This window comes from Amblyomma americanum, chromosome 4 (assembly GCF_052857255.1).
Source record: "Amblyomma americanum isolate KBUSLIRL-KWMA chromosome 4, ASM5285725v1, whole genome shotgun sequence".
Lineage (NCBI taxonomy): Eukaryota > Metazoa > Arthropoda > Arachnida > Ixodida > Ixodidae > Amblyomma > Amblyomma americanum.
In genome coordinates, this window is record NC_135500.1 from 176,780,296 (window position 1) to 176,808,111 (window position 27,816).

Here is a 27,816-nt window from a genome sequence, read left to right on the forward strand (position 1 = left end):
CTCGATCTGACGCAGTCCGGGAACACAGACGCACGTTTCGTGGTGGTGGAGCCTTCATTTCATGAGCAAGGACGCCAGTGCAAAGCGGGGCTCTGACGAAATTTGTAAGTACCAGTAAAGCAGCCAGAATTTTTTCGAAGAGGTTGACATTTGCGCATGCGGGTTGTGGTGAGGAGGAAGTGAAACTGAAAGTGAAACTGCCGCTTTAAGACATCGACCATATTTTAAGGGCGAGGGGGATTGACATGCACATTTCTCCATGTTGCCATGCGAATTGCTCCTTAATTGGAGGAAGGAAAGAACTGATGCCTAACCTCCTCGCTTCTCCGAAAGAAAGCAGACCGCTGGCTTAGAAATACTGGCCAGGTGGGGCACGAATTTAAATGAACAGGTATTTTCAACATCGACCTGTACCGTAGGTGGTCTCGTGAACGCAATGCCCTTAACATTTGGTTAGGGTTAACGATCGAAAGCCATGCACTGGCAGTCTACGTTTACTTCGACATTGACACTGGTTAATTATATGCCCAGGCAGCACCGAACATTGATATTTTTGTTATAAGATTGTTGCGTAAATTATAGTATTGTTACACAATACACCTGAACGTTACGGCAGTGTTAAAATTAATATAACATTACACGTTGTAAACATTGGTTTAATGTTTAAGTAAACATACTGTGCTAATGCGTGTGATTCTAAATGTTATTTTAATATTAAAAGCGTAACTTTAAAAACATTACTAATTTAGGTAGGCATTGGGCCTCAGAACTTTTGCCACTGTTCATACAATAATCATACATGTTCTCAATTGGCAGAACATAGCAATTACGCATATATGTCAGATATGGTGCCTGGCATAGAAAATTGGTTGCGCAGCTCCAAAATTTAATAAGAAAACTCCATTTTGCCCATTCGCCACTATCACATATGGGACACCCTCAAGGCTGGCTCCGCTGTAAACCTGAGTCCGTTGTATCTGTTAGAAGATGAGTGCATGAGTTGAGTATATATGTATATAGTTGTGCTGTATTGTTGTGAATATCGCCCTCGTTGCTCCTGCTTCTTTCAGATTGCTGGTTAAAGTTGTGTGATATCACAACTGGCGGATGCCTGGTATTGTAGACTTAATACCATTTTATCAAAAGTTGTATACATGTTGTTTGAATGTTTACACTTAGGAAAGATTTAGTCCAACGTTTATTTGTCAGGTACGCTTCATAAACATCAGAAAAAAACGACATTCACGTATTAAAGTTTGACCAAAACAAAAAGTAGCCTTGCTATAACGTTTGTGCGCTACATGGGTGGAAGTAGTTTTTCAGTTTCCGCGACACCAAAGACAAATACGTATAGAGCGCTCTCTTAACGGCTGGTAGTTAATACGACCTGATGCGAGCTTACGAGCTGTTAAGTGTATCGCACTATATTACAAAGTGTGCGTACAACCTCTGCTAATTTTATCTTACGCGTTTAAACTCCGCTTCCCTCCAGACTTTTGGTTTAAAAGCGCATGTGGAGTTGGGGTGTACTTAGAAGGACTGCACTTACGCCAGTGCTGTGGCATGTTGCAAGTTGCGCGTCCGCGCCATAAGTGTCGCCACGGTCGGAACGATTGCAGCGATCCTGGTATCTGGCAGCAAACGCGGCTGGAGTCAATGACACAACGCGTCTGCGCCGCCAGTGCCGCCGCGGGCAACGCTGCAGCGCAGTGGCAGCAGACGACAGCGACCGGCGCAAGCATAGCGAGCAAAGTTTTGAGCAATTTATGTTTTTACCGCCAACTCCCAGGCACCGCCACCGTCGCATTTCAAAATCGTCCCCATTGGCTCTACGGGAATGTCACACCCTTGCTTACGCAGCGAAAAGTACGCGTTTTTATTTCTTTTTGTTTTGCTCCAGCGTGTCGACAGGTTGCCCGTGCACCCGGTTTGGGAGGTCGAGGGCAAGAAGTAGAGAGATCGATCAACCGCTCCCGCGCTCTGAGTTGAGTAGTCTGTTTCATTGAAGTGCGTAATATTTTATATTTGAAAATGATTTTTTCGACTCAAAAAGACATTTTCTTCGACATAGTATTGTCACTGACGCAGAACATCAGGAGCTGGCTAATACCCCTGTCACACGGGACTTCTTCTCGGCCTTTGCCGTAAAGTTGTCTTATTGCACTAAAGGAGGAAAACCGAAAAGGAGCAGCGACGCTGCTACACGGCAAATCCAAAGGAGCTAGAACGCAGCCTCCGTGAATGCCAAAAGTCACCGCTGTGTGCGAAGCGGCGCTAGTAACATTATGAAATTAAAGCAGACGGTAGCACTTCAGCTAAGAGTGCATTCGTTTATGTTGGAAAAAGTAGCTATCAAGATAATAAACGAGCGTTCTGACGGTGAGAAACGGATATTTTGAAACAAAGTTTCTTTTTTTTTTTTCATCGTTCTCGGTCCGACCACGGTAGGCGCACTTTTCCGTTCGGCTCCTCGTTGGGTTCGAGAAGCGTGCTTTGTTGCTTGTGTCCTTGTGCACACAAGCAAACTCAAAACACGCACTCAACAAAGAGCAAACGAAGAAAAAACAGCAAAGCGAGATGCGCAAGCAGGTGTGTGTCGATGCGGCTGCTGAAAAGCGTTCAAGTCCTTTCTTAGCAGTGTGGATGTCTTTAGCCATAGCCTCCTCTGCGGTTAAGTGCACTGTAACGCAAAATTAACCATTGAATAAGATAAATTAGATATTTTTTACGGTTTCAAAACTAAAAATTGCGTCAATTTTTTATTCTTTGAGCTCGCTAGCTGGCGCTGCCGTCTGGGTTGCTCCTTTAAGCAACTTTAAGGCCGCTGACGGCCGCCTTTATTGCTACAGAACTTTACCGCAAAGGTCTCGACGCTTTGCCGTGTAGATGCGCGTCACGCGCCTTTGGGGCAAACGACCTTAATTTCTAAGGCCTTACAAGTGCCCGTGTGACAGGGGTATAACTAAAATCTTTGTTATATTTTTAACTATAAAGCTAGGCGCCTCCTCGAAAATATAGCCTCGTAGATTGCCGCAATAGCCATATCAGATTGCATATTTTTGAAAACACGAGTCCTGTCAGCACTGCAGCGCGATAAATTTCGGACCTGCACGCGCGCAAAAACCGCGCGGCTGAGGAGCGCGCGCAGCCGCGTCCCGCCGCCAGGACTGGCGGGAGCACGGAGGAAGGAAGGAAAACTCAGGAGAAGTGACATCGTCTGCTGCAATGCCTGCTGCGCATGCGCACCAAAACTGCGGCTAAGTAGGGGGTAGAAGCAGGGGGGAGCGGCTTCAAAATTTGTGACGTACACGCCTCTCCTGAGTTCTTTCCTTGGCATATTGAAAAAGAGAGCACGGGAAGGACCGACCATGGATCGGGACATGCGCGCTTGCAGGAAATGAAAACAGCACTTCCAATTCCGGAGTTCCCGGGTTCGAACCCGACCGCGACGGCTGCGTTTTCATGGAGGAAAAACGCTAAGGCGCCCGTGCGATGTCAGTGCACGTTAAAGATCCCCAGGTGGTCGAAATTATTCCGGAGCCCTCCACTACGGCATCTCCTCTTCCTTTCTTCTTTCACTCCCTCCTTTATCCCTTCCCTTACGGCGCGGTTCGGGTGTCCAACGATATATGAGACAGATACTGCGCCATTTTCTTTCCCCAAAAACCAATTATTGTTATTACTTCCGATTCCAGCTCCTAACCTGGCTCCTACCCGCCGCGGTGGCTCAGTGGTTAGGGTGCTCGACTACTGATCCGGAGTTCCCGGGTTCGAACCCGACCGCGGCGGCTGCGTTTTTATGGAGGAAAAACGCTAAGGCGCCCGTGTGCTGTGCGATGTCAGCGCACATTAAAGATCCCCAGGTGGTCGAAATTTTTCCGGAGCCCTCCACTACGGCACCTAATTCTTTCTTTCTTCTTTCACTCCCTCTCTTATCCCTTCCCTTACGGCGCGGTTCAGGTGTCCAACGATATATGAGACAGATACTGCGCCATTTCCTTTCCCCAAAAAACCAATGATTATTATTAACCTGGCTCCTTTTTTACGCCTTGAAATAAAAATGTGAGAATTGTTGTCAAGGGAAGCAAATGGCGCAGTAACTGTTTCACTTCTCGGTAGACACCTGAACCGCGCCATGAGGGAAGGAACGAGGGGGGGGGGGATGAAGAAAGATAGAAAGAGGTGTCATAGTGGAGGGCCGGGAATAATATCAACGAACTGGGGATAATATCAATGAACTGACATCTCACAGCACATGGGCGCCTTTAACGTTTCGCCTTCATCGAAACGCGACCGCAGTGGTCGGGTTCGAAACCGGGTACACCGGCTCAGTAGCCGAGCGCCTAAACACTAAGCCACCGTGGCGGGTAGGTCTTTTTCGCGCTGCTTTCGTCCGATACAATGGACTACAAATCTCGGATTATGATATGGCGCCTAACTGTAATTATTAAAAGAAAACTATTACATTTTAGTTAGCCAGCTTCGTACACTGTAGTAAACACCTCTCATCCATTTTTCTGATGTGCGCTGCCAGTGACATTACTATGCCGAAAAAAAAAAACGGCCTTTAAACTTAAAACTGATCGGACGTTTACCCTTATGGTAACGCAAAAAGCTGCCCGAGAACGTTCATCACCTTAAACTTATTCAGTGAAAACCTGGGCGAGGGTTGTTTGCTTATGAGATTAAATTACCGCGGCAACGACGATTTTTCTCAGTTCAGTTAAATGCCCTACTGCGTGCACGTCGGTGACGTCGAAGCAGAACTGCTACAAAATGGTACAGGCCTCCGTGAACTCATTTACGGAGCGACGCGGTAGCAGTGGAGCCTTCTGACAAGCGGCGGTGTGAATGGGGCTCCACCGCACAGACTACGAACAGCGAGTGGGGCACGGGAAGAACGAAATAAGGAGAAAAAAAAAACGCGCGGGGACCGAAACGAGGAAACACGGCGACACGCTCTCTGGTGAAAAAAAAAAATGACACCAACGATGCATCACTTAAATGTCCGAAACTGCGCAAAATGTACTTAGCTATAGCTGGCCGACATTGAGCTCCATGCTGTGTTCACTGTAATCATGGCTGTAATGATGTGGCTGACGCATCGCCGGGCCGCCATCGCCGCGGTCTGGGGCGAAACTCAGGAAAGGGAAACCGAAACTATGCGTTCGCACAAATTTTCGTTGACGGTCTTGCGGACGTCGTCACGCCTGCCATTCCGTGCGCGTCAGAGTTGCGGGGGCACCTCTCTGACGTGCCATGTTGGACATGCAGCGGGATATCTGGACGATCGCTTGATGCGCCATTCATACTGCAACACGGCCCTCGTGGTCGGCAGCGCGTCCGAATTAATCGGCGTGAGCCCAGCTGCGTCTGAATTAACGGGCGTCTGACGTCATAGACTTACATGGGCGTTTGCCGGGACCGCGTCGGCAATCCGAATTATCTGGATTTCCGAATTAGTGTGGGTCGAGTTAACGAGGTTGCACTGCACAGCTTCTCTGTGACGACGACTCTGTAATGGCGAGAGCTTTTCAAACCGATCAGCGTGACGGGCTGCACCTATTCTATCTTTCCCTCTATGAGGTCACCACTGGCGAAAGTGTTTAAACCAGTCAGCACCGGTTAGTGTTATGACGACACCACCGACGATGCTGATTAACCAGCTGTAAAAAAAATTGAAATACACTCGAACCTCGTTATAACGATACGGTTTATAACGAGGTAATGGATATAACTAAGGAATGAAGATTCCCCTTGGAAGCTCGGTCAACACGGGCTATAACGAAGCTACGGTTGTAACGAAGTAATCACCGGTCCCCTTCAACTTCGTTATATCGAGGTTCAGCTGTATTCAAACAGTCTTAATGAAACATCCAGTTAAGCTTAGAAAAACCTCTTCTCCCTTACCCGCCGTGCTTCATTCTGAGATGCGACAGTCTTTTGGGCCGTGCCTTGAAGACCCGCTTGGGACAAAGAAAAGTTTACTCTCGTTTATTAGCTCATCATGCCTTCTCCTAATGTAAACTCCGCGCTTAAATAACATTCGCATTCAAATCCGGGGCGGGACCGTTCGTCCTCCGCGAATGTTTCACCTTGCCCTGGACGTTGGTTGCGAAATAAAATCAGCTACGCGTTCTTCGGCAGGCCGCATGGGTCAGCAGGATTCTCGGAAGCGATTCCAGTCTCTGCACATCCGCCAGTATTTCGACGGCGAAACGCGTGCCAAAGGATTAGCCAGTGCCGGCGCCTTTGTTTGCTTCGTCACATTATCTAGATGTGGCGTCTTCAACCGCCAACAACTGGGTGGACTGTTCTCGCGCTGTGGCATTAGTCTCGCACGTCTCGCGCTGTGGCATTAGTTTGCGCAGCAGAGCACAGAGGGCGCCACATATACGTGGCGCACGAGCTAGTTTGCGTCACTGCGCAAAGGAATCGCCACGAGTCAGTGCGCTCACGAAATCAGGGCCCACATGCTAACGCATTCCTCTCCGCATCAATCGCATTCACTGCTCGAGAGCTTTTCTTTCAAGTCTCGCTCGAGCTTAGGTGCGTTGTGATATGGCTGGCGCCAGCTGCGTCTTCCGAACATCCAAGGCACCACGGCCACTGGGAACGGACTTCAGTTTCTGGTTAGCCGCACGATTAACTGTCTACACAACCGTGTACGAAGCGAACTCGCAGCTCTTTCTAAAATTGGGTTGAACCTGGCAGTGTTTCTTTGTTTCAGGTGATTTTTGCATCCTTCATCTCGCAAAGTAGTGTAAGACATTTAATCGGCCATAAGGGCATCGACAGCCTTGGCTACCAGTCGGCGCTGTTCTTCCCGTTCACTGGAGAAAGCGAACTAGAAAATTGACAAGCAAATATTTGGACAGCAGTAAGGGGGCAAATCAGCAATTATCGGTTAAGAAAAAGGTTAAAGAAACAGAGAGAACTCTGTGGAAAACAGGGATGCTGACGAAATCGGCACTGGGAACATACCGGACCTATAAATAGGAAATTGTCAAAGAAAATATCTATGATAATTGTGGGGGAAGTTCGTTGTTGTTTGAGGCCAGGACTGGAGTTTTGCAGACTAAGACGTATAGAGTCAGGTACCAGGAGATAGACACTTTGTGCATTGCGTGCGGAGAGGAGGAGGAAACGGCTGAACACTTGATACTTTTCTGTAAAGGGCTTCACCCTACAGTGGAAAGCAGCGGGGCTGACTTACCCAAGGCGTTGGGGCTCAGGGATAGTGAAGGGAAAGTGGATTTTAAGAGGTTAGAAGTAACCAAGCGAAGGTTATCTGATTGGTTAGGTTAGAACCTTTTTTAGAAAAAATTTTGCAGAGCACCTAAAGTGATGTTGCAAATAAACAAAATGTACAGGTGCTCTTGCAACGACCCTTTTTGGCTCGCATCCATGCCAGAAAACACCTGCCCTTGACGACGCACCTAACTAGAAGAAAACGTCAGAATAGCCATAAAGCACGAAACTCGTGCACGAACACGCATTCACATACCTACCTCCCCTTCCCAAACCCCTCACACACACACACCTCTCTAAAGAGTGGAAGCATGCCGAGCATTTTGGAAGATCACATTTTTCAGAAATACTGTAAGTTTGTTGAGAGTTCAGCGATGTTTTCTTTGTGAAGTTATAATTGATGAAGTGTCACTTTGCGTTTAATGTCACGTCCAGAAAATGGCTTCACCAAGTGCCACAGAGTTAGAAGTCATTACATGTAACTCTACAGGCAATTAACATTGCTAAGCTTTTCGCGTAAAATCGTTGTTTGGACTAGAACTTTTATGTGAAATGTGAGCTTTATAAAATAATCGTGAGTTCTTAAGGCGAAGACGCACTATTAAAATTTATGGCATGAAGTAACGGCAAAGTAACGTGCGGTTCTTTTTTGTCGGTAACGGTAACTCACTACCTTTTTTTGTAGCTAACGTGGGGCGGTAACGCGTCCCTTTTTTTAGCGTAACGTATTTAGCTACTTTTTTTTTCGGTAACGCCTACAACACTGCTGCTGTGCTGCCGGGCAATAGAACAGGCAATGGGATAGGTCCGCACAGGCAGGGGGGCAGTTGGGATAGGAGGGGTCCGATTGATAGCTATAGAGAAAGAGGCGGGAGGGGGTGATGGCTGCGTTCATTTGGAAGTGCCGAAGAAGGGGAGCCTCCGGCACGGTGAGCGAGGGCAGAGACATTTGTCGAGGCGGAGCTCGAGGTAGGCCTACCTCATTGATGGTGCGACGCAGTGAGAGTCTTCCACCGTCCTCCGAGGCCCTGGGCCAGGGGGTCAGCCGTGCCCGGCAAAGAGTGCCGCGGGAGAGTTGATGGGCTAGCTCATTCCCGTCAATCCCTGAATGCCCAGGGACCCAGCGGAGGAAAACAGTGCGGAGACTACTCGTTCAACCTCCTATCGGAGTGACTGGGGGTAGGGTGCGGTTCTGTATGTGGAGGATAGCGGCTTGGAAGTCGGAATCGACCGTGTACTCCCAGAGATAAGGTATAGGAGGGCGGATGACTGGAGGGTATGAGGAATGGCGACGACATCGAGGGACAGTGCGTCCGGAGGGCGGAGCTACGGCCCGCTCGTGTGGGCTTCAGGCGCGAGGTGAAGGAGGTGGTAATGGTACACAGCGGGAACCTCGAGGGCCCACGAAAGAGGCATCCGTGTAGGCCACACCCTGGCTATCAAAGAGAGGGGAATGGCGCTGCGGGGCCGCGTGACGATAACCGGCATGCAGGACGGGGCCACGTTGGACGGGAGAAGGAGGTTACGAAGATTGGGAGCCAGCGTGGTGATAGGAGGAGTAAAGGTGGAAACCGGAATGGGGCAGATAAGCTGGCTTTTACTCCATATAGTGAACGCAGTAAATAGTATTTCGCGAAACATTAAGCGGGGTAGCACGCTGTTCGTCATATCTGTGCAGCATATTTCGCCACCATTAGACAATTTAAAACGTAACGTGCACCTTCGAAATATCGATTACTTCTATGATCCTTTTTGTGTTTGCCGGATGAATAGCGGCATTTAGATTTTTTTTTTCATAAATTATGACACCAAGCTTGTAAGAAAGTTTGCACATCCCTGGCAAAAACGAAACCGGCAATATTTTGTGCTGTCAGACTAGCGAATTGTCTTTCTTAAAGCCTCAGTATGCTGTTTAGTCGGGAAAATATTTCATCTGATAAAAATTTTGAAAAATGGTGTGCCAAAGGGTTAAGTTTAAGCAGGCAAAGAGGAGGCGTTAGTTATGGCTCCATCATGGTCTCTAGCACAATAACGATAAAGGGAATGCGGTATAAAATGTGAGGAAAAAGAAACTGCTTCTAAAAACTGAAGGGCAGGAGCTGGGCCATGCGCTTTCGACGGAAATTACGCGATTACGTGACGAGCGCTGTAACCATGATTACGCAGTGCATCTCTCCGTCTATATTTCAGGGACACTACTTGGTTAGAACATGGCACCTGTGCTGACGTGTAACCTGGCCAAATGCCGGAAGAAGCTGACTACTGTTGCTTGGGTCTGTCGTATACCTTAAGGCAATCTGTTTTCACGACCCGTGTCGGGAAGCATGCTGTGTATGACGAAAGCCTATTTGTTTTGTTGTTGTTTTTTTCTATTGGCGCTGAAAACCGCTCTCGTTTTGCTTTTCAGGTTACTTCTTGTTCTCGTATCCTTTTCGTAGTGTGTTCTAAAAAGCACTGGCAGCTGCGACGTTACATACGAGATGACATTAGTCCAATGTCTATACAATAAACCCCCATTGTGAAATAGATTTCAATAAGGCAGTAATTACTCATTAGCATCCTCCCAAGCGCAGCAGCTCTGAGGTGTTTAGCCTTGTGGCTGACACCCTTCCCGCTTCGAGTAGTTGATCGATTTGACCTCGCACTAACATCTGCTAGCCGTCCTGGTTAGCTTAGATGGTGGAGCGACTTCCTCGGGCAGGAGGTGGTCGTGGGTTCGAATCCGAACCAGGACCAGCTTTTATTCAGTTGCTAAGCTCCTGAGAAAGCCGTGGAGATTTCCTTTGTAGGCGTAAGGCTGTGATCGTGTGGACGCTAACGAATAATTACTCCTAAACTGGTACGCAAGGAATATAGTTAAAAGCGCACGGTTACTATGCTAGCTGCGCCACACAACCTTGTGCATGCCACAAGTGGAATTGAAAACCTGTCTGCAGCGTCGCAGTGATCACGTGGCCATGGCGCCAAACGGAAGTGATAACATTGCAAACTGCCCATTACCCCGAAAGCTCTGTGGTGGCATATATGCTTCCTTAGCATTCGCTCGACTCTCCCAGACGCGTTCTGCGAGGAGGACGCCTCTCGGGAGCTGGCCGCTCGTCCCGTCTGCCCGGCATGTGAGTTCACCCGTAGGCCGCTATGCGCGGTCCCGCCTGCGACTTCTTTCGCTCGCTGTGAACTGGAAAAGCTAGTGCTGACTTGGTCTTTGTAGTGAACATAAAGTGTTGTGTGCGTGTGTTTCTATTGCTTCATCGTGAACTAATCACGCGCGCAACCTGTGCATACTTATTACTGTGTAAATATTTTTTGTGTATGTTACCTCTCCCCTCTATCCTCTCTTCCTGTTCCCGCACCTCTTTCATTTCATTTCTCCGTTCTGCCTGCTATCCTTTATTTCCGCTGCCCCAGCTCAGGTGCTTCAGTTTTGATGGCAGATGCCGCGGCTAGCAAAACTCTTTTCCTTCCTGTTTGTTATTATTTTAATAAACCACTTACTACTACTACTTCGTCTTTCGGAGTGAACCGCCCATTGGCAAGAGCGCCATCTATAGAGGAACGAAACAACTGCGCCAGCAAACGATGGCAAACGACCAGATAATTCCACATGAGAGGCGTGGCGGCGGTTTCAGTCCTCCAATGCCTCGCCGGTGCGCTTTGCAGTGAGAGCAACAGCAAAATGCACCAAGCAGCGTTGTTTGTTGGCGTCTGAAAGCGTTATTTGGATGCTTATTGGCAGAATTGGCACCGCTGAGGGCGCGGTAAGTGCAAGGCCATACGAGCTGCCCGTCGCGCTTTCGTGGCACGCTGGTCTGCAGGGTTTCTGCTACTGTATGTTATCGCTCTCAGATCTTAGCTGACAGCCGTCATTCCTCAGGTGTGATCCGGAAAGCTATTCAGCCTTGTCGGCGCCACCTCTTCGCTACGCCTTTAGCTGGTCGCCAAAATTTTAGCTGCCGTTATCTGGTCCCGAACACGACCTTCTTACCCTGTCTCATTAGAGACTTTTAACATAGCGCGATTCGTGACCTGCTACCGCGATCTGCTTTAACGAGGATGGCCCAGGGACCAGGTGTGGGCGCACACGTTCCACTGTGCAGGCGAATTGGGTCCCTGTGTAAGCGGGTCACGATAGCGGAATGCGGATAGCGCTATGCTAAGACCCTATATCCCAGCACGAAGCGCGTACACCGTTTGTGGAAGCTTATTATTGTTCCCACACCGATATCAATGCCAAGCCATTATGAACGTCTATCCTGCAGACACCAGGGGCTACTAAGTGGCGTCCCCTGAGCATAACCGCAAAGAAACGTACATCTTGTTCGTACACAGAGGCAGAAGTTTTTACACGACTGCACTGCGGTAAAGCATGGCACAATTCTCTCCCCTGTTTATACGTGCAGTTCACTGCATGCTCTACCGTATTACAGTAAATGCTCGTTAATTCGAACTTTAAGGGACCGAGAAAAACGTTCGGATTATCCGAAAGTTCTAATTATCGAATCGTCCCCATAAAACTATCAAGAATTGCTTGCATCACGGTAGACTTATTTGGTGAAAGAATGGACAATGAATACCTTTCTTTTGGGATAAGAATGGCGCAGCAATGAAGTATTTTTCGCGTTTTCATCAATATTTTATAGCGTGCGTGCTGTAGGGATTGTCGAAACAAAACTGCTCCAAACACATGGGGGCCTCCCCGGAATCCTTCATGGTGCGACGCGACCCCCCTGACAAGCGGCACCGTCGCGTGTGATGAGGCTTCTCAGGACGAACTGCGAACGGCACGTGACGAGCTAGCGCGCAGTCTTGGCGCACTGTTGAAAGAACGAAACCAGGCGGACGGAAGCGACGCAGACTCTCAGCGGCGCTGAAGCGGGGAGAAGAAAACAAAAGACGGGGAGCGAACCGCCAATCAGCGTCCGAACCGTCGGTTGGCTGACCGACGCTGGCTGGTCGAGCCGCCGTCGCTGCGGACTGGCGCCAAGTTCAGAAAAGTGAAACCGAAACTAAGCGGTCGATTTGCTCTCGGGGACGGGGCCGTTATAGTTTATCTTCACGTCTGCCGTTGCACGCCCTTGTCAGAGGTGCGCGGGCCGCGAGCGACTCTTCAGGCTTTGAGTATAGGGCTATTTCGACGATCTCTAACCGCGCTGATCATACCTGGACGTGGTCTCCCTTCGGAAGCCAGCACGAATTAACCGGTGCGGGGTTCGTATCGTATCGTTCGTATTAGCGAACGTACGGCGCCATTAATCTAAATGCGCGTTGGCCGGGGCTAAGCCAGCAGTCTGAATTATCCGAATTTCCCAATAAACTGGGGTCTAATTACCGAAAGTTTACTGTACTAGTGTCATGTACAGGAAAGCAACTACTTAAGCGTGACTTAATTGTTGCGCAGAAGCTGAGTACGCAAACTTAAACTATGACAACTAATAAATATAACATGACTAACGTCTTGCCCACAACATCTACACGTTGTGTCACATGGTCTCCTTCCGATCTTCGTTATGATATTGAGCTTTGTTCTGTTTTGAGCCGACTAACAAATAATATTGATGATCGCGAAAGCAAGAGCGCAGCATTGCTCGCGGTGGACACCTGCACAGCGCCGTGGGGGAACGGATGGAGAAGGAAGAGAGAAAGAGGCGTCGCAGTGGAGAGCAGCTCAATAGTGTCATCCACCTGGGCTTCTTTAACATGCACTGACATCACGCTGCACACGGGCGCAGGCGTTTCCCCAGGAATTGAAATTAGCGTGGTGTCTAAATTTCTTGGAGGGAGGGGGAGGGGTAGTAGATGTGGGTAAAGGAGAAGCTATAGTAATTTTTTTTGTTTTTTTATTTAGTGGTGTCTTCCACCAGCCGCGTTACAATGGAGGCGAAACGCAAAAGGCGCCCGTGTGCTGTGCGATGTCAGAGCATGCTAAAGATGCGTACGTGGTCGAAATTATTACGGAGCCCTGCACTGCGGCAGCTTTGACTGACTGACCTATTAATTAATTAATTAATTAATTAATTAATTGTAGAAAACTTATGGGCCCCGTGGGATCACCCGCACGCGAGTGTGAGGTCACTGCTCAGCTATACGTTGCGCGCTGCCCTGCAGGCTGATTGTGGTCAGCTCGTGGGTGCTTTGAGCTTTCTCCACATACCTCAGCACCGTTTTTGACAGGCGGGGCTCAGCTGCCGGGCAAGTTTGACCTGGTGCGCGTGGACGTTGACCCGCCCGAACATTTCCGGCAGGTGAGTACGATATGACGTGTCCATGACGAGGAAATGCCATTTATAGCTGCGTAGTAGTATGCAGCAGTCGATTGAGGTAAAACGGGGATTTGCCGTGAAGAGGGTAAAAGTCCACACCGAATGCCTGTTGAAAATTCTGAAGGTGTAGATAAAAATTTCTAGATGAACATATATGGCCCTTCTACTCCATATCTGTGCCGCATTACGTAACAGGTTTGCACGCATTGTAATAGCTTTCTCATATGAAATGTAGTGCAGAGTGACGCTTTAACGTGCATAGCACAGGCTGCGCCCAAGGACGAGCAACATTGCAGTCGATGAGAACTTTTGGTGGCCAACAGAAACGTATTTTGCACCATAAGAATGGTCATGAGATGGCAACCAGATTAATATTTTACGCGAAAAAAAAACTTTTTTTAACGTCATTTCTATATGGGGGAGTAAACGATTACCCTGCAACTTGGTCTTCATGCGAAACTCCACGAGCAGGTTTTCCCACAAGTTCCAGTTGATCCGGCCTATTTGGCCGACCACTCGCTTCGAGTGGCCATAACGCGAGAGCTCATGGTTTTCCGTTTGATCATTCCAATATATGTTTCATACTCCTATCCGCAATCTTGGCTCGCGTCTCGTATCCAGCTCCACAACCTTTCTATATCAAAAGCTGCACCTCCTTCAATTGTCAATTGTGATGTGCGGGAAGCCCGGTCAAGAAATTTTGCACGATGTCGTGGGAGCATACCTTCAGGTGAGCCGCGTTGCTGTAGCCAATAGAGTCGTTGAACAATGCGAAATCTACGACTAATGTTCCATAGAAGTTTGATTATTTTCGTCCACTAACAAAGGTAGCCCGGCAGCTTGCTCTCCTAACACAGGTAGGTGTGGCTTCACTGTTAAGCTGGCGCGACACAGCCGCTCTTGCGAATACTGGCCAGATAAATATCAAGCCCAACTAGTTTTCGGGACGCAGAAAGAAAGAATATTTGGTGATCAAAAAGGAACACCAATGGAGAGCGCTGCCGTTGTCTGATACCTTGTGTGACCGATTTCCTCGCTTACGTTAAGCAGTCTTTTTTGCAGAACAGTTGTGTTTCGCAGTAAAAGCTTTTTACGCAGAGAAAAGCTGTAGTGTAGTGTTTCCGGTGTTTTATCCTTGTTAGTACAAGGATACTTGTACATCTCAACGGCTAAAGCGGTTGAACCGCAAGGAGTGCGCAAACCCAGTGTAAAATTATACAAAAAATATTAAAACTCTAAAAATTCGTATGAAACCAAATTAAAAGCCAATCACAACTACTCCTATTCCGATTGGTTTTATTTTTTTTTTCAAAGCTTTCAATTTTCTTTTCGAATGGGAGGATCCCCCAATCGGAGGTCTCGACAACCGCTCCGGTCACAAGCTAAGTGGCTAAGATGAACGTGCGTCCTCTGCCGACAGATGGTGCTGGCCGGCCACAACCCGGAGACGGTGATGGACGCATGCTCCCGTGCACTGGCCTTCTGGTCGTACCAGATGAGCCAGCAGGGGGCGTCCATGGAGGCCTCGCTCGAGCGCAGCCGCCAGAGGGCCACGCAGCTGGAGGTGGCCGTGGAGCGCACTACCAGGGAGTGCAGCGGTACGAGTCTTTCACCATTACTTTGTCCGTTGCTGAAAGCTACTTAATTGGCCGCAAGCGACTGTACAGGCGGTAACATAGGCTAACGCTCACCAGAGTGCGTGTCCAAACTCGGTACCAGGAAGGGCAGTTAGCAGAATTGACCAACAGTCCGAAGCGGGAATAACGTTATTTCAACGTCTTTTGGGGGGCAACCCTATCGTCTGCACTTTTCTCTTTAGACGCATGACCGAGGTGAGATGCAATGATGATAATGTTAATGATAATTATATATCCTTCGCTTTAAATCAACTTCATATTATGCCGCGCCTCTCAGCACATTAGACTAACGAATCAAATCGCACATGTGGACCTATTGTAATCGTCATCATCGTAAATAATAATAATAATAATAATAATAATAATAATAATAATAATAATAATAATAATAATAATAATAATAATAATAATAATAATAATAATAATAATAATAATAATAATAATAATAATAATATCTTTATTGCCACAAATATCAGGGGACTGTTATGCGCCGCCGGTAAAAAAAAATAGAGAGCCTGTGCCCAAACAATAACTTAGTAATTTTCTTTTGCTTTAATAAAGCCGAAGGGATAATTGTTTCGTTCACTGTAATATCGACATAAGAATACGAGAGCACGCAGGATTCCCAGGACTTGATTCGTAAAGAATATTTAATTTCTCACAAAAAACACGCGCACGAAAAATCGTGACTATTTACAATATTTCCACATCATATACAACAACACAGAAGCTTCTGCTCTACAACAAAGTCAGCAAATGCGAACGAATGGCATTTGTCAAAACTTCTACCCCATACATGTGAGCCTGCGCCCGGCCGCAGAGGCACTTAAAAAAATGCAATTTTTATTTTCGCGATAGTGTGTGATCATTTGAGGGCAATGCAAATGATAGGAAAGTAGGCTGGCGTGAAAAGGTGTGCTGAATTGCGTGAACTGTGTCTACAATTAAGAGGAGTATCATACGTCGTGCGATAGCGAAGAAGAGAGAAACTCACCAGACAACAGATGATCCTGCGTCGAGCGCAGGCGGGATCGATTGCGCATCCCGTACTGATGAGCCGCATGTACCCTGCGGAACACGATATGTTCTGTCCTTTTTGCAAACGAGAAAAGGGCACCCTGCCGCACGTCTTGGCAGACTGCACAAAACTCAAGACCCCAACCTCCTCCCCTTCCCGCCAACACCCCCAATCTCCAACCCCTTGAGCGATGGAAGACCTTGTTATCCAGCCCCGACCTACGGATTCAGCTCGCACTGACGGACAGGGGCCAGGAGCTGCTGGAAACATATGGGTCTCGTAAATAGGGAACCACCCCGTCTGGTGCCTGTGTGCACCACCGAGTTATTTTGGGCTTAATAAATGTTGATTCATCATATTCAAGAACTTCCACAACGTACATCAATCTTCTCATGAATGTATCGACACTCTTCGTATTTTCGTTCTTACATTTCAATATATATCGATGAGGTGTGTAAATAGCATGGGCGAAAAAAAGGTCGAAACGAGGAGGGGGGGGGGGGGGGGGATACAGCGCTCAGAAAATTTCGAGGGGTGTTCTGACAGCGAAACACCCACCCCTTTCTCCTGGCTACGCCTCTGTGTCACATAGATAGATACAATATTAATCAGGCCCGTCTAAGCCAATAGCGGCCTGTGGTACTTGATCCGACAGGTCGGCGTGGCAGCACATTTTTTTTTTGCATTCAGAATACATCAAACTAAAACAATTTAAAAAGAAAAAGTTCAGCTGTTCTTGGCAGGCGAAATGAATGAACCGACACACACGTCAGTGAAATACAAGCGTAAAATATTCAAACCAAACAAAGTACATTTTTCATCACAGTTATAGAAGTATCCGAAAAAAATTCAATCGGCAAATCACTGAAAACTTTAGGCACACACACGCGGCATCTTGCCTCGCCGTATCTGGTTTTTCATGGAGGGAACGAAAAACGGGAGGCGTATAACAAAGCGTGTGCTGAGGTACGTGCTCAGTTTCGAAATCAGAGCATCAGAAATGTCGTAGTACCACTGTGTGGACGAAAAGGGAGTGAAAAGACGGAAAACAGATTTAAAAACATTGCTCGGTGACACCACTGGCAAATTGTACGCGACACTTTTAAGGATACTTTTTCAAAAGGAATCAACACGGTTATGCAAAAGACGTGGACAAAAAGCGAATATTGTAATTAATCCCATAACAGTGTATAGCATAAGCAAGTGCATCGACAACAATTTTTTTTTTCCACTACAAAGGGAACTATGCTTCTACAATGATAAAGCAACCAAGCAATATCTCTAAGCCGATTACAAACACGGGCCCGATGCGTTTCCCAAGACATACTCGATTCAAAGAACACTCCAACGTATTTTATTGAGGACACATATTCAACTGGGAAGCAGAAACACGGCGAACAATGACTGCTATAGAGAAAAACTGGACAGTCAATCGCTGTTGTACTCAAAGGATTGCTGAAACGAATGAGTTTAGTTTTTGAAGGATTTACTTTGAGCGAATACGTCGTAAACCACTCAGTGGCTTTGTAGACATAATTTAGCAGCATGTTGATTGCTGTATTATAAAGTAAATGACTAAAAAAGGACAGTGTCGTCGGCGTACTGGAAGACCATGCAATTAGATATAGTAGAAGCAAAGTCATTAACGAAAATATTGAGAAGCTACGGAGACAAAGCCAGCCTGATCCTTCGGTTGTCGGAAGTCGCTATGGTCGCCCTAATTCTGTCAGCGATTACGTAGTAAATACCTTGTAAGCAAAGGACAGTAAGCTGATCGGTTCGTAACTTTAATTTGTTGGCATCAGAAGCCCCAACACGAAGAAAAAGTGTCTGGCGTCTGGCGGCGTAGTCTTGCGTGCACCACCTGCCACGGTTGGCAGGTGACAAAGTGGGGAGGGAGAGGCCGGTAGGTGGCTTGAATGAACTTGTTTTGTGCAACAAACGGAAGGCAGTCACTGCATCGTGTAGATTCTTGAAGTGTTTTTAAGTAGCTGCACCGAGGCGAAGCACAGTACAATTATTTCTCAGTCAGTTTACTGCATAGTTGTGCTGTATACCTTCGCTTAAAAGAACATGATTAATTTCATGGCTAAACTTATGCACAAAAGTGTCCTCTTAGCCACCTGGTTCAAGAAACTTTGCCATGCTGTACTCGCGGCTAAGGTAATCGCGAAGTTCCAGGTATTCAAAAGACATCTGATGGGTAATCACATCAGAAAACTGTAGCTGTGATATCTACATGCCACTTTTTGTAAGCGCCCTGAAAATCACTAATACAGTTCTGATTTTGATTCTGATATACGGCACGCCTCAACCAGTGGAGTTTCGAATTATGTTCCCCCTCATGAGACCGTGTACAGAAAGTATACAGCACGCGAATACCTTCACACATTACCCCTAGCAATACCGGATCGCCGCAGTCGGGTCACGAGCCTGCATGATCTCGTGTTCAGCAGTAGCACCTCAGCAGTCCACCTGAGCAGCTTATACCCCTGTTACACGGGCGTTTTCAACGGCAGTTCAGTTGATTCTCAGTTGAACTGAACGGCAGTTAGCGGTGTTACACGGCAGTGCTAACTGCCGTTGAAATCTCAACGGCAGTTGAGTTCGACTGTGGTCGGGGATCCCAGTTGAACGGCCAACTGACAAGATGGCGACCTACAGACCGAAAAACTTGCCCTCTTACTGGATTGTCTTGGCTCAGTGTGCTTCGAACCCGCAAATTTCTACCGCAAAGCAAAAAGTACACAAAAATAATTGTCACTATAGTAAAGAATATATACACTACGATCATTTACAACAAAAGAAATGCGCACACTGTTTTTTTTTCTTATTTAAACTTCGCTCTAGACGCGAGGACATGTGGTTAGAGTGCTCACTGAACTGAACGCGAAGTGCTCGTGTAACAGCTGGCGATTCCAGTTGAGTTCAACGGCAGTTGAAATCCTCAACTGGCGGTTAACTGAACTGTCGTTGAAAACGCCCGTGTAACACGGGTATTAGCCTGGCGGATGTACAGCGCAAGCAGAAACAGTCTTCCGTGCGTCTCTTTCACTGTTATTTTCGCAGTAAATTCGCCACGCATAACCAAGTAGCCCCCCTTCAACTCGCTTTTTCAGCTTAGTCGCTGGACGGCAGCGGACCTGTCTTCAGGAGGCACCCTTGGTGGCTGTTTCGGAAAGAAAAATAGAAAGAAAAATGAAAGAAAAGCGTTTAAACCCTTCCGTCCGATGAGAAGGAGTGAATGCCCTCTCGCGGGCCTAGCTAGACCACGTTACCGCAGAGGAAGGCGGGAGTTTCTCGTTACGGCGTACTACGACGTCGTTCACCGCCTAATGCGTCACGTCATGGCGAAAAAAACGAAAAAATAAAGAACCGCTTGCTTCGAAACGCTGAAACTCTGAAAGCTTGGACGGGAAGAAGGAACAAGCAAGCCGAGAGGAGCGCTTTGGCAGGAAACGGCCCCGCGCGTCGGCTAGGCTGCTTGGCTGTAAAGTGAGAGAGAAAAAAAGGGGGGGGGGGGGGGGAAGCCGGAAAACGCCCATTCGAAGGAAAGGGGTTTTTAGTCAGGGCTGACAGCTTCATCGACGTTCGAGGTCGCGCCTCACCGCGCCTCTGCCGCGGACTTCGGCACATGCGTCTTCGGGGCAATCTCCAGGGGCGGTGCGATGGCCTCCCGTGACGCCAGCCGAAAGCTCACCTGACTCCGGCGAGCAATATGGCGATGCCCATACAATGGCCGCATTTACAACAAACGTACGAACGAGGGCAGCGCTACCGTCAAATTATGTTTGGGGGCAACGACCCTGCGTTTCATGCGGATACAGCGAAAAGCCGTGGCCTCACTATTCGGTTAGAGCGAACGAGGAGGCGCCGTGAACTCTCCCCCGAAGTCGAAATGCTCTGCGCTACCTGGAAGGGCGGAGAACGAGGAGCGCCCCGTGGCCATATTTCACCCTTTGTGACACTCCTTTGTTGGTACGGGCTTGAGTGGTGTGGAAAATGAAGCCGACAAAGCATAGCCGTGCACTGACGAAACCAATGCACGGTAAGTACAGAGGGCAAAGCGCTTGTGGGTTGCACTTTCGGGCTTTCATAATGAACCACTACAGTGGATCAATCAGGTGAGGGTGTGGAAGGGGGGGGGGGGTGATTAGCAGGACGGCGACGGGCTCTTGGGCAGCTCTAGGCCACATTCTCACAGCCGGTTTTTCGCTTCCTCCGTCACCTCCGTCGCCGGCGGAGCCGACGGAGGGGGATGATTTTGGACCGGTTTCCACCCCAAATTGGGCGGCCGGTGCCGCTGGGTGGCTAGATTACAGGAGCGGATGACGGTTTTATTTCATTTGGCAATATACGAGGTGTTCCAGGTAAACGAGTCTCCGATTAGTTTTGTGTTTGCACTGGGCGCGGGATATACGATAAGCGAATATGCATCTGATGCGCTCAAGTAGCACCACTGTTGTGTATTTGGATTTCTCGCGCTATCTTTTAGAGCTTGAAGAAAAAAATTGCTCGGACGGTACCTTGCTGCGAACAAGAAGTTAATATTTAAAAAGCTAGCTAGTCAGTCTAAACTTATTAATCGACTGTGCAGTGCGAAAAAGAAAGTTAGGCAGGGTTTAATCATGGTTATACCAAAGGTCGAGCGAAAGCATTTTGGCAATGGCCTGGACCAGATTTGGAGGTCATCGTGTCGGGCACGCTCACTTATAGTTGCACGCTCAGTTATGGTTGGTCCAAATCGGCCGAGGTCAAATTCAGAGACTGCCATCGTATCGAGCACATTGAAATTAGCCTGAAAATAGATTTTGGTCCAAATCAATGAAGGTCAAATTTCGGGGGTGGGATGGGCAACATTTCGGAAACGACCCGGGTCTAATTTGAAGACACCATAGCATTGGCCATAGTCAAAATATGCTTGTCATCTGACTTAAAACTGTTGCTATGAAGTCGCGAAGTGGGAAAGTCACTTCAATGTCATATACGCACACTGGACTGAAACTGAAGTTTTGTCTTGAATAGATACTGCAGAGTAGGCCACACGACCCTCAGCAGCACTAAACCCATTTTACACGCCTAGCACATTTCTTCAATTGTTAGAAACGTGGTTACATTTAGCTGGACACCTGTTCTATTTACATGGAGAGAGAGAGAGAGAGAAACGTAGGGCCAGAAATTCATCCCTTTACTCAACAAAACATTGGCTGGTTCGAGCACATACACACAGTAAATACACAACTGTAAAGTACAAGCATTTGCGGTAGACATGGTTGTACACACTGATACATATCAGAATAAAATGCATTAAAACACAGGAATGTCAGCAAAACGATCCGGTATTGATTGTTACTAGCACGACGGATTTATCTCTTTCAGACACTCATTGAGTTCTGCTATCGAGAAAAATCTGAAAATTTGCATGTGTATTAGCCGATACTGGTAAAAAATTCTCCAAACTGTTTTGCTAGCCTAATTCTCAAACGTTAGTATAAAGAACAATCTAGCAAGCCCTGGCAAGCCATTCCTAAATCGATAACAGAGTTCATTACCCCCTGCGTATGTTCGATTTCGTTCATATTGGCCAGAATAATGTGACTGCAGTGCGCGCACCGCTTTAATAGTAGCTTGCTGTATTCCTATAAATATGTCTTGGTGCTGTACGCGTGGTGTTTCGCTGTAAAAACTGTGGAGTCGCGCAAAGTTATTCAACTAACTTCAAACTTTTGTCATCGCTTGCGAGATCGCATTGTTTTTTCTGCGATAACAGTCAAGCAAAGCAAGGCAAGCAGACGACAGACGACTTTCACCACACGTTCGGCATCTCCTTCAGACCCTGCCGCCGCTTTTTTTTTTTTTTCCACGCGCGAGAAAAAAAAAAGGTACTGGCGTAGAGTCACGTGGGAGAAGCGAGCGCCCGCCACAACTGGTTTGCCAGTGTCCGGCTCCTGTTTCGATTAGAACACCGCGCCGCTCCGTTGGTGCCGCGGTTTTCGGCTCCGTCGCCGCCGCGCCGTAGAGGAGGCCGGCTCTTGGGCCGCGGGGACCTTCAGAGCCCAGCCCACGATGCGAATCTGTAGCTCCCGTGCAGCTGTAGCTCACTGTGTACAGGAAGAAGGAAGCCCGATAGCACTGTTCAGAAAACGTTAGAACTCTTACGTGCCTGCGGTGCTTGCCCCGAATATACAAATTGTGCATATTCGCTGATGTATTGCTGCTTTCTGATACGCGCTAAGTTGTTTATAAACTCATAGAAAGGAATCACGAGGGAGCAAATTCGCTGAGGTATTGAGGTATAAAGTGACGTTACCAAGTCTTGTCTTCAATAATAGGAACAGATAAACCGAAGTGCACGGTCGCTGCACCCGCTCCTGTACTCTCACAAGTGTGGCTCTACGGGTCCCACACCTCGCTCACATGTTCCATTATTGGGCGTACCAGCACCATATAAGCAGTTAGTTCGGTATCCTGTGCAAGGACGGATTTATGGGATGGGGATCGGATTCTTAGCGATTTACTTTTTATCCAAATACGACCGACTCCTGCAGCACGACATCAGCTCCGTGTTTTACAAGCATGACGTTTTTAAGACATCCGCCATTTTTTGTGAGCGTCTTAATCCACTCACCCGGACGCACTAACTTTCGGAATGTGGAACAATTCGCTTTTTAGATTCAAAGACTATTCAGTGGCAACCGCGTGTGCTGGGCATATAAACCGCGCTCTAAAAAGCCACTATTATAATTTCACCTGCAGCATGCAGCGCATTCAAAACTATTTAAGAGAGGCACTGCCAGTCCATTTTTCAACAACGCCCTAATTAAATCCTGCGAGCACCTACTCGGCCACAGTTTCGCCCAACAATCGTCTAGACTATCGGCGACAGGCTACCAAAGCACATGCAGCTATCTGTTGCTGAGCGCTTAATGAGAAATAACAGAAGGGCGAACATGGCCGTGACAGAGAAAACCAACAGAAACAGAAAAGTACAGCTGTCATATGTCATACATGCACACTCTGTCGCACAACCTAAAGAAAATAGCGCGGCGTGCTCAGTCCCGTGTAGTCCTTTCCGCTCCGTGCAAGATATCGGTGCTTAGCCGCATCAGTAGTCCCGTGGCAAAGCTAAGCAATGCATGCAAAAGAAAGCACCAAAACAGATTTGTAGACTGCTCTGAAGCACTGGTTTACGGCCTTCCACTATCTTGTGGAAGAACGTACGTGAAATAAACAAAGTGTTGCTTGAATGACAGACACAGGGAGCACAAAAATGATTTGGCTAATTCCAAAGAGCCAAACCTGCCGCTTCCTTGCTCCGAATGCACAAAGGAACGCTAAAAAGCTTGAAAACCCATGTTCGATCAGCGCCGAACAACTTATAAAAAACGCAAGGACCGCTTTACGAGGGAAATACAGTTGTACTTCGTTATAACGAAGTTGAAGGGGCTCGGCGATTACTTCGTTATAGCCGTGGCTTCGTTATAGCCCGTGTTTCACCAAGGTTCCAAAGGGGAATCGTTATTCCTTCGTTATATCCATTATTTAGTTATACATTGTTTGTTATAACGAGGTTCGTAATTGAACCACAAAAAACGTCGCTCTGGGTGAATTCTGCATTAGCACCCCTTCCATTGCTTTATCGGGGAAGGAATTGGCGTACTGGACAAGGCGTGCAAAAGTGATTAGCATCAGTTTTCTTCCTTTTTTGCGCATTGCACGTGTTTTTTTCCATCTGTTACGCATCAAACCACGATGCCAGGTGTTTCAAGGAAGCCCGCCACTAAATTTGAAAAATAGGGTTTTTGAGGTAAAGAGAAGCTTCTTGCGGCATACAAATGCCAGTGTTGGCGGACGTCAAAAAGCAGGCGATTCACGTTAACTGGTAAAGCTATTAACTAAACTGTAACACTTAACGTTTTAACTATTACCGATAGGCGTCCGATTGCAATTAGAGATTCGTGGTCGGCCGTTAGTAATAGCCACATTGGTTTTTAGAATTCCAAAAGAAGCGATTACCCTCGCCAGTGTGGCGCAACGAATTCGGGCCATTTCGCGCGCCATTCGAAAAGCGCGCGCCTGCGGGGAGTGCAAAGCGACGTCAATCAAATCGAGCCACTCCGTGACGTACGTAGAACGCGACAATCTCTGCCCCGCCCGCTCTGGAGCAGCGAAGCTCCGAGGCGCGGGGAGCACCTCAGCACAGGCGGGGCACTTTGACGTCACAGTCATCATAGGGCTGTTGAAACCGATACCGCACGAGAAATAAATTCGATTAGAAATTATTTAGCGGTTGTAGGACAGTACCACGTGGTAATCCGCGTATAATAATGCCTTAAGCATCATAACAAAGAAGAAAGCGCGCACCCAAAAGTTAGGCGTCCATTCTGTAGGGAGGATGCATGGTCGGTGTTGCGCGCAGCAAGCGAAAGACATCTCTGCGAAGGTGAACTCAGCGGCTTCCTGAAACAAGCCCTGCTACAATGCAGCGTCGTCTGCATGCGGCGATGGAAGCATCGCTGTCAAGACGAAATGAGAGGACATCGTTAAAATGAATGTTTCTCCTTTCTTGAAGCCGGTCGGCAAAAGAAGCGGTCGCGGGACGCGCTCTCATTATCGGGGCGCCGGCAGTGCGTACTGAGAGGAAGGTCGTTGTACGGAGTGCGGTGCGCGCGGACTTCCCTTGTCGAGCGGATAGCCTCTGTGCGGCTGAAGTAGAAGGCAGTGGCGAAGAGAAGGAAGACAGGGTACAGGCGGCACGCGGAGAAGACGACAGAGGCAGCGGCGCTGACTGATCTTTTGTGCAAGTGCTTCGGAGTAACCGGAACACAAGGCTCCAGCGGTGGTGGCGCCGACGATGCCGCCGTTGGTGGCGACGGTTTCGACTACGAGGAGAAAACCGCTCCCGGAATTGGATGGACCGGCACGACTCGCCGGAGAACCGCGGGAGAAGGAAATAGGCGTCTTGTGGATTAGAGTGGGAAGAGTGGGGAGTGCCTCAACGGGCGACTGCAGCACGTGGCCTCGACGCTCCTCGCAGAAAAAGAGAGAGACCAAAAGAAGCACCAGCATCGTCAAGAAGGGAATGTGAAGTGCAATGAGAAAGGAACAAAGGGGTTTTAAATGAGCGGGGGGAAGGTCGAGGAACGGTCGCGTAGTGTTGCGCTAGGTCAATGGCCGTGTGTGTCAGATACAACGAACAACCGCGACCGCAGCTCTCGTTAGAGCGAATGAGGAGGCGCCGTAAACTCGCCTCGCAGTCGAAAAACTCGCGCTTCCTGCAAGCGCTGAGACCGAAGAGCGTCTCCCAGAGTACTGGCACCCCGTTATTGGTGCGGACATTGGTGTGGAAGATGTCGTCGACGTCGCAGAGCCATGTTGCTGCCGCTGCTGCTGATGATGATCATTTTTTTTATGGTGCAAGAGCAGCTTTGGCCAGAGAGCGCCATGGCACAAGGTAGTTCTCACTGCAAAGGTGGAGTCAAAGACCTGAATGGGAATAGGAAAAAAATATAGTTTATAAATATTCCCTGCCTGCTCAACGCCGCTGCTTTATTTTTAGCCCGTTTACAAGCCAGCTAGGTCTCGATCCAGCCCGTTTGCAATAATTTTGCTTTCTTTGTATAAAAGGAAGTTGCTATGGCAAAAAGGTACGAATACAGTGAAAGTCAGGGGTAGAGGTCGGTTACCATGCGTGCGAACATCTGTGCTTGGGTTTTTAGGTGTGCTGGACGTTGCCGACATCTCTCAAAACACACAGTCTGCTTCAAAGCGCACACAGAGTCAAGGTGCTTGTTTGTCTCTTCCTTTCATGTGCTACGTGTCATTTCCTTCTGCGCCAGTTGTCGCAAAGCACATCTGACCCACTTTCCCAAAAGTTTGACGCTTCCATATAAGTCTATCCATAAGAGCTAACCCTATAACTCTTTTTTCTTTTTTGTTCCAGCGCTGAAGGAGCAGCTGCAGGGTAAGTGGGTGCAGCAGTGGCTTCTCCGTCAATCCGTCGACGGGGCGTATGCATCTCTCCGCGTTTGTCCCCCGTCGCAGGTGTGGAGCGCGAGCGCGCCAAGCTGCGCCAGTGCGTCGAGGAGCTGCGCGCTCAGCTGGAGCGGCTGCAGGGCGTCGGGGATGCAGCAGTGGCCGCCCGCATGGCTGGCCCTGCGACGCCGGCCGCGGCCGCTGCGCCATCGCTCGACCACCTGCAAGCTTTGCTTGCCGCCGACAACCAGGGTTTGTAGGCCGCGCCTCACTCACTCATACTCGCACTCATACCCACTCACACTACTCACACACATGCTCACTCATTCGTACTCACTCACTCATGCGGACATTCACTAACTCCTACTCACACACTCAAACACATGCTCATTTATTCACTAGCTTATACTCACTCACTCACTCTCTCACTCACTCACTCACTCACTCACTCACTCACTCACTCACTCACTCACTCACTCACTCACTCACTCACTCACTCACTCACTCACTCACTCACTCACTCACTCACTCACTCACTCACCTAGCATCACCTCACCCATTCGCCTGCTCCCTCACCTACCTGCTCGCTTGCTAACTCAGCCGCCCATTCACTCCCTGTAAGATGATAATAATTCATTCACGTTTTCACAAAACCACATTCAGAGACTTCAACAGCCTGCTTCACCTGGCGGTAATATGTTTTTCGCCCAGGAGAGTTCTTCCTTCGCCCGGCGCAAAACCCTCCTCGTCCCGTGAGGCAGCCCAAGCCACCGTGCTACGACCGCCACTGAAAGAAGCTGCGGCTCGGATTTCACCCACTCTGTTCAATCGAGATTATCCGATTAAAAGTGCTCAGCACGTTTGTTCAAATGTATCCTCGTGCGCATATTTTTATTACACCTGTTCTGGCGTTGCTTATACCGATACGACCGATCTTGCGAAAATGCCAAGTGCCCACTGATAACCAGCGGCTCACGAGTGACGTAATCCCCTCCAATACCTTCAATGATGCATTTCCAACTAGCCCCAGTTGTAGCCCTTTTGACGTAATCCGGATACAGCGAAATATAGCTTGGCTATGGCATCTCGTGGGCAGGAGCGTCTACCTTAGCAAAATAACTGGCCTTGTTGGACCTATCTATCAAAAGGAACTATAGTTGTTCCTTTTCGACATTACACAAGGCATGGCGCCGTTTGGATATAAAAGCGACAGCGTTAAAGGCCCCGTTCCCCAAAAAACCCGGTGTCGGCGTTGTCGGCGTCGGCACTGTGAGTGAAAGATCACGGACATGGCTCTGGCAGCTGGTCCCCATCTATAGGTCACGTGTCCTTGAGGCGTCATCACAACCTGCCCGCCGGATAGTGAGCAAAGTGCCCACCCTGGCAAGTGGCAGTTAATGACTGGTCGCTCTGGAAGAGCAACCGGGGCTACACAAGGCGCATCGCTTAACCGCTGCACCACTGCGCCAGGAGGAGCATGAGGACTCCCAGGGATCTACGAATGTAAAGTATAAAATCCCCTTCTGCGTACATGAGAATTCAACCATTACGCTACCGCCTCATGTCCTTCAACGCGTCATACCCCTATCGCGTAGGTGGAGGCCAAGGGTCCCCTTTGATTTCTTTTATTCTACTCTGTCAAGCAATGCCGTAGTGCTTTGCCATAGGGCGGCGG

The 27,816-nt window shown here is 48.3% G+C and overlaps 1 protein-coding gene across 2 annotated transcripts; it reads left to right on the plus strand.

Annotated features, from left to right (window-relative positions):
* The first annotated feature begins 3 nt into the window (after nt 1-3).
* LOC144130467 (E3 ubiquitin-protein ligase CCNB1IP1-like) lies at nt 4-26,995 on the plus strand. 2 transcript variants are annotated; one of them, XM_077664388.1, is made up of 9 exons: nt 18-104; nt 9,442-9,524; nt 9,659-9,674; nt 10,308-10,367; nt 13,423-13,493; nt 14,932-15,109; nt 26,110-26,130; nt 26,211-26,393; nt 26,853-26,995. In XM_077664388.1, exons 2-9 carry the CDS (start codon nt 9,462-9,464, stop codon nt 26,930-26,932), a joined length of 672 nt encoding a protein of 223 aa, XP_077520514.1. In that variant the 5' UTR covers nt 18-104; nt 9,442-9,461; the 3' UTR covers nt 26,933-26,995. The 2 variants fall into 2 exon arrangements, with proteins under 2 accessions (XP_077520515.1, XP_077520514.1); XM_077664389.1 differs by lacking the exons at nt 9,442-9,524; nt 9,659-9,674; nt 10,308-10,367 and having other exon boundaries at nt 4-104.
* The last annotated feature ends 821 nt before the right edge of the window (nt 26,996-27,816 follow it).